Raw genomic sequence first — 7,598 nt, 5'->3', positions numbered from 1 at the left:
CAATTTGAAAATCACACCCAGTCACTGCACAACCCCATCAATAAAAATAAGTTGCATACGAAAACGATAATATGGTGAAAATCATGAAATAAATCATACAAGAAATGATTTCCTCTCATTCCTTACTCCATCTCATTACCACTGCATACAATGGTTTTTTAATCATGATTTTGTTTCCATTGACTACTGTTGTGAATTATTGTATATTTTCTGCAAAATTCCCTGCACAACCTACATACACTACTCTTCTCTCACACCTCTCTCTTCATTTACTCAACCATCACTGCTTAAGAGAACCAACCAATCAAACTCAAAAATATACATCCATATACATTTAGGAATCCAGACACATCAACCTTGAACAAATACCATGGGCGGATACTAGGGTAATACCAAAACCGAGTGTAAATACCATGCAATCTAAAATACCATGTGAAAATACCATGGTAATACCAATATCAAGTACACCTGTACCATGGTAATACCAATACCAAGTACACTTGTACCATGGTAATACCAAAAACAAGGGCACCTGTACCATGGTAATACCAATACTACGGTAATACCAATACCAAGGGCACTTGTACCATGATAATACTAATACCATGCATGTACTGACACTTGCAACCAATCGTCAAACATTTGCCATAGCAACCATACACAAGTATAACATTTGTACATAAGAAATCAATCATAAAAAAATATCATCTTCCATAGCAACCATACATAACCATAATAATCAAACATCTGCAACCAATCATTAAACACTTATACCAATCAAATATCTTCAACTCATGCTACCGGGTTGACATCAATGCCAACCATCAACACACCACCTCTACTAGGTTGACATCAATTCCAACCATCATCACAACACCAATGCCAACAATATCCCCCTTTGGCATTGATGGAAAATATAGTTGAACCATCCAAATGTCCATTGAAAAATTGATCTCTTGAATTTCTCCCCCTTTGACATCAATGGAAAAGAGTGAAACTCACCATAACTGAATAAACAATAATCCGCATGGACACTAGTTGGATTTGATCATAATGCAACAACAAATAACATCCTTTCTCACTCCTCATGGTAGCATGACAACAATAGCAACAATAACTCTGTCAAAAGCTTTTTCTCTTGAAGCATCAACATCAAAATCTTCATGAACACTACTCTCAACTAGCAGCAACATAATGTGATCAACAACATTCTCTGCAATCTCAATGAGCAGCCACAAAAATCCTCTAATCAAAACACATTGGCATCAAATACATGAACATGGCCATCCATACTCCCATAAATAACAACAAATTATCCATATCTGATCGGGAAGCATACTCTAGACATGCTCCACATGAGCATCATCATAATCATCCTACAACCAATGTCTTAGAGACTGAATTCGGATATTCCACAGTGTTCATCTTTTCATTAGTCGACGTTTCGAGCCTAAACCAAGACTCATCATCAGGACTGATTTACAGAGAAGAGAAAAGCGTGTGATAAATATGGAGTAGGTGGGTTGTTAAGCTGTTAAGCCGACCAATTGATTATTTAATAATATTTTAATCTTATTTTAAGTAATTCCTGTAATAATATCATATTATGTTTATTGAATGTATTACTATCTATGAGCTATTTATTTTTTTATTTTTTTTATAAAGAGATACTACTTAAATATAATCATTATTGTTACTAAATTTTTTGTTGATTTTGTGCAATGCTAATTAGGTTTTATTTTTATAATTGTATTAAATTTTTATTTTTATTTTATTTATTTATTTATTTTTTTTAAATTTTAACTGCTTAACCTAGTCTAATATTTGTTTTTTTTCCAAGGAAAAAAATGAACTTTTCATTAAACATAAAAAGTTACAAGTATATGCCAAAGGCATTCCGTTTGCTGTATGACAAAGTCATAGAGCTGCTACAAAAAGAACAGACCTTTCTGTGTCTCAAAATCTGGCTTAAGGTTAGCTGAAAGGACGAATCATCAGTTTCGTTTTCAGCCCATTATGCACTCAGTACCAGTCAAAATAAAGTGATCCCACTGTGATTGTCCATTTACTATTTCCTGGGCTTCCTCTTAAGAGGAAAACAGCCCAAAACGAAAATAGCAAAAGACATATTTCAAAAACTGTGACAATGTTTCACCAACAAGTAGTTCAGAACATAATATCGTATGTACCAATTGTTTATGCTAAAACATATGAAAGAAACAAAAATTTAAAAGTAAGGATGATAGACATTAAGTGCATGGAGGTTGATCTGACACACGGATCTGTCCCTGTTCTTCTTCCACTATTTTCCAACTGCCCATAGCTTGTTGTAAACCTTCTTTAGAAAGGGTATCCGCTGTAACGTTTCGCTCCCTGTAGATATGACAGATTGAGAATACATTAAAAGAGATTTTTAAGGACATAATTTCTTCAAGCAAAGGTCTAAGCATATAATTGTGACATCTACTTTGTCCGTTGACCCAATTAACAACAGATAAAGAGTCTCCAAAGATCTGAACTGTAAGAATGTTCCTGTGAATAAGCCAGCATAGAAGTAGTTTTAAGGTTGTAAGTTCTGCATAATTATTTGTCCCTGTGCCTAGCCCTACAGAAGCTTTTAAAGACTTGGTTTTGCTTAAATATATGATCATTCCTGCTCCTACTGTGTTGTTCTGTGAGGCTCCGTCGAAAAATGCCCACGGAATCCCTTCTCGGATCTGATCCTCCCTAATCTGGCTGGTGTTGCTTCCTTCCTCTGAATCTGGGATACTTTCAAGGATAGCAGAACTTTGAATTGCAATTGATTCAGTTGTGGTTTCCTTCTCCATGAAAATACTTCGATTTCTTGCAATCCATATTCCCCAGCATATGATAGGAGGAAGGTTTCTCATTTTCCAACCGGGATAGTTACGCCACCATTTATCCCAAACCTCCTGAACATTTCCTCCCTCCCATTCAATCCTTTTCCCTATGAGCTTCCCGACCTCTGCCCAGACTGTTTTGACGAAAGGGCATGCAAGGAAAATATGGTTTATATTCTCGGAATCCGACTTGCATAGAGAGCATCTCCCCGACCCTTGCTTGTACCTAGCTTGAAGCAAGTCCCAAGTAGGGACTTTTCTTTTTAAAATGCACCAAAAAAATAGTCTAGCTTTTGCTGGGCATTTTAGTTTCCAGATCAGCTTGTCCCACCATTCTGGTTCCCCCCATCCTTTTCTGTTCATTAGATATTTATATCCGAATTTTGGGGAGTACGATCCATTTTCCGCGTGTGCCCAGACCAGCTGATCCTGTCTGTCCCTTATCCTTACATTGGACCGAGTTAATTCCTCGGTGTATACCTTCCATTCGTTCCACCAGGCTGGTCGAAGACCTAGCTCTTCACCAGATTTCCAGGATTGCCCCCAAATCGTTGAGAAACCAATTTTCTCAACTTGACTTAGATGCCTGATTCCTTTGGATTCTAGATGTCTGATTAGACCTGGAGAGAGAGCATATTTTTCATTACATCCAACCCAAGGATCTTTCCCTATCTTTAGGTTTTCCCCATTCCCAATCTGCCATGCCAGCCCTTGTTCTATCACCTTGAAAGCCTCCACAGTGGCTTTCCACACTACCGAACCATTTTTCTCCTTCTTACTTTCCTTCCTTATCCATTCTTCTAGTGGTGTGGGGTCAATATATTTCCTTTTTACCACTTTTGTCCAGAGGTTCTCCATCTTGATTATTCTCCATCCTGAATTTTCTGCCAGAAATGTACTAAAATCTGTAAGGTTTTTTATCCCCCATCCACCCCATTCTTTTGGTCTTGCTATTTTATCCCAAGCTACCCATGGAAGAACAGATTCCTCCTTAGAGCCTGCCTAGAGGAACCTACTGCAAATCCTATTTATCTTCCTTAGAATCCCCTTTGGAACCCATGTTAATGCAACCCAATATACTGGCATGGCTAAGAGCACTGATTTGATTAGAGTCAGTCTTCCTGCTCGGGATAGCCATTTGTAACTCCATTGAGATATTCTGGATTCAGTTTTGGCCACCAGCCAGTTCCAATCTTGGTTCCTATATGCGTTAGGCTTCAGCCAAAATCCTAAGTATTTGAAAGGATTCTCCATGCTGTGCACTTCAAAGGGAAGAATGGCGGAGATTTGGTTTTTCTCATTTCTATTTAAGCCTTCAGTGATAAGCTGGGATTTTCTAAAATTTATTTGCATTCCAGTCGCTTTCATGAACAGATCCAGAATGTTTTTTAATTCCTTAATTTCATTCAGACCTCCATTTGTGAACAGTAAGATGTCGTCCACAAACAAGAGGTGTGTGATAAACATGTTGACTGCAACTTCCAATCCTTTTACTGCTCCCTCTCTTTTGGCTGATTGAATCAGGTGGCTCAGGCCTTCTGCCACCAAAAGGAAAAGCAAGGGCGATAAAGGGCACCCTTGTCTTAACCCCCTGAAGCTTTTGAAGAAAGGAGTGGCTGCACCATTTATTAGAATTGCAAAGTTTACATTGGAAATGCATCCCATTATCCATTTGATGAATTCGTATTTAAATCCTAAATGGGTGAGTAGCATCCTTATATAAACCCAATTTATTCTATCATATGCTTTTGATAAGTCAATTTTTATCATTGCTCCCTTTCTTTTCATTTGCTTGACACTGTGGATAATTTCCTAAGTCACTCCTATAGCTTCATGTATTTTCCGACTATCCAAAAAACCAAACTGCTCATTTGTAATGCATCTTGAAAGAATTGGTTTATTCCTTACTGCTATCAATTTGGCAATGATTTTGTAAATACTGTTGCATAAAGATATAGGCCTGAAGTCTTCAAAAGAGTCCGGATTCTCCTTCTTTGGGATAAGTGCTATAAAAGTTGAGTTGAAGGGGCTGTATACCTCTCCTTTCCTCCTAGACTCTTCCACTACCTCTGTTAGTTCTGTCCCAATTTGATCAAAAAAATGTTGGAATAGCTCTATGGTCCATCCGTCCGGACCTGGGCTCTTATCTTTTGCCATTGATTTTATAACACTTTCTACTTCCTCCTTTGAGACTTCATACATTAGAATCTCTGCCTCCTCGTCCTCTACATATCTGGGGAAACATTGGGCAGTCCTGATAATTTCTGCTAATGTGATTTCCCCTTGATCCGCAAACAGGCTCTGAAAGTGATTCCTCCCCAGGAGCGAAAGTTCCTCGAATGAGTTAACCTCTTCACCCTCCTCGTTTTTTAGCTTCCATATTGTATTTGCATTTTTCCGCCCTTTTGCATAGTTGTGAAAAAACTTCGTGTTTTCATCCCCAGCCTTCAGCCATATTGCCCTGCTCTTTAGCCTCCATTCCTCTTCTTTTGCCAGTAGAATTTGGTCCCTCTGTTTTTCTAGCAGTAAAATTTTCTCTTTTGACTCCTGTGATCTGTAGCCGTCTGTCTCTGTACATTCCATCCTTTGGAGCTCTTCATTAATGAGGACTAAATCCTCTTTCTGTCTCTCCCTCCTTGACTTTGCCCATTCAATAGTTTCTCTTTTTAACTTTTTAAAATTTTCCATGAACAGAAAACCTTTCCCCTCCTGGGATCTTCCATCTGGATGGATCCAAGTTTCCTTGAATAGTTTTTCATAGGATTCCTCTTGCATCCATGTTGCATTGAATTTGAAAGGCGTTGCTGGTTTCCTGGGTAATTTGGATAACTCTAGGAAGATCGGGAAATGGTCCGAGTTTCCCCCCTCTCCCACCCACTGCCGAAACATGGGAATACTGGCAGTCAAGTCTTCACTCAAAAGAAATCGATCCAGCCTCTTTGCAATTCTGGCCTCTCCTACTCTTCGGTTCCTCCATGTGGGTTTCATTTTAATGAGATTTATGTCTATTAGATTATGAGAGGTGATGGAGCTTTGAAAGAATTCTGATAGCATATCTTCTCTAGCCGCCGGACCCCAGGTTTCGGCCCTCCCTAAAGAGAAATTCATGTCTCCACCCAGAACCATGTTGCTTCTTCCCATTATATCTTTTGACAGAAGGTCGTTCCAGAATTCCATCCTTCCCTGACAGGGCCCATATATATTTACAATTGTAAGAGGAACATCAAGATCTGTAGATTGAATCTCTGCTCCCATAGCACGTTGCAGACCCCACTGATTTAAAATTCTCACTCTTCCTTCTTTGTATCCTATAGCCAAACCTCCCGAATGGCCGATAGAGTCCATAGCACAGAACCGCCACCCCGGAAGTAGAGCCGTAAGAGCTTTTTCTACTTCAGTGCTGTTGCCTAAAGTTTCTTGCAGAAGGATATAATCCGGTTTCGAACTCAGTACCAGCTCCTTTAAGGCCAGTTTTTTGGGTTTACTGGCTAACCCCCTACAGTTCCAGGATAACAGGATCATTTAATTACAGTCTCTTGGGGGTTCACAGCTCTAAGCGCCCCATGAATTGTCATTTGTTTCCCATCTGCAACATCAATCTTTGCTCTAACCTTGGCATTAGATAAACTCGATTTCCTACCCCTCACTTTCTTTATCTGAGGAGAGGTTCGACCTATCCCTCCAAACGATCCTAGACGCTCAGGCTTTTTATCTAGGGATCTTCGGTTATAATGGCAGGAAAGGGAGGCTGAGACCGATTTAGCTTCCTCAGGAAGTTCATCCTCACAATTCAGATCAATGGAGGGGATGGCAGCCGTGATATTTTCAACAAAATTTTCAATTTGTAATTGATCATCAAGCGAGCGTTTTTTAGTATTCAAACTAGTAATCAAGCAATCATCTTTAGATTCAGAAAGAGTTAAAGATGGGTTACTTGAGTCTAGTCTCATACCCGGAAGGTCTTCAGCTGGCGATGTACTCAAAGAAGCTGGACATTCATTGATAGGCTTCTGAATCTGGCTTTCATTGACAGGCTCTGGTCCAGGCGTTCTTTCTTTATCGGGTTCTGTTCCATTCCTTCCATCCCTGCCTGGAGAGCTGACTGGGATCTGTTCTAATTCCTTCTCCCCCAGCTGATAGTCCACCTCCATCGACTCCGTCACCGGGTTCTTCTTTATTTCCAATTCCTGAACCTGAGGTTCCTGATCCGCGTACATGCCTTCGTCCTCCGGCGATTTCTGGTTCCTTCTTCTGCGCTTCCCCATGGGACAGTCTCTTGCTAGATGTCCGTAGACATGGCATCTATGGCATCTGAAAGGGAGATGCTCATAGTCAAGAATTTGCTCAAAGACGTATTCTCTGTACTGGATGTTTATCTTTTCCGCCAGTCCTCCCCTTGGGTTTAGATTTACCAATATCCGGGCCATCGCCATATTATGGGTTTGAAGAAACGACATGTCCGCCTCCAGGAAGGTGCCCAGCCTGTTCCCAATAGACCTAAAAACCGATTCTACCCAGAGGAAAGAGGGCAATCCTGGGGCTCGCACCCAAACTGGAAATGTATCAGTCCTTTCATGCATAGCATCAAACATTGGGCTCCATCTCTTGAATAATATCGGATAATTGCCAAAAGCCCAGTTTCTCGCCATCACCCAGTCCGCCGCTTCTTTATTTGCAAATCTCACCCTGAACCATCCTTTTGCCAGAGCCGCGACCTTGAATTCTTTGACTAGGTCC

The 7,598-nt window shown here is 40.1% G+C and overlaps 1 protein-coding gene across 1 annotated transcript; it reads right to left on the bottom strand.

Moving 5' to 3' along the window:
* Window positions 1-2,249: 2,249 nt before the first annotated feature.
* Window positions 2,250-3,719, bottom strand: LOC149221833 (uncharacterized). The gene has a single exon (XM_089387489.1). It carries the CDS (start codon window positions 3,717-3,719, stop codon window positions 2,250-2,252), a length of 1,470 nt encoding a protein of 489 aa, XP_089243615.1.
* Between the last annotated feature and the right edge of the window lie 3,879 nt (window positions 3,720-7,598).

This window comes from Pinus tabuliformis, chromosome Q, assembly GCF_031772625.1.
Source record: "Pinus tabuliformis cultivar Carrire ecotype Pingquan chromosome Q, CPIR1, whole genome shotgun sequence".
Lineage (NCBI taxonomy): Eukaryota > Viridiplantae > Streptophyta > Pinopsida > Pinales > Pinaceae > Pinus > Pinus tabuliformis.
The sequence above is the reverse complement of the archived record's forward strand: the minus strand, read 5'-3'. Positions and strand labels throughout refer to the sequence as shown.

Coding starts and splice junctions, on each gene's coding strand:
- LOC149221833 (XM_089387489.1), bottom strand. CDS start 3,719: ATGGAGAACCTCTGGACAAAAGTGGTAAAAAGGAAATATATTGACCCC.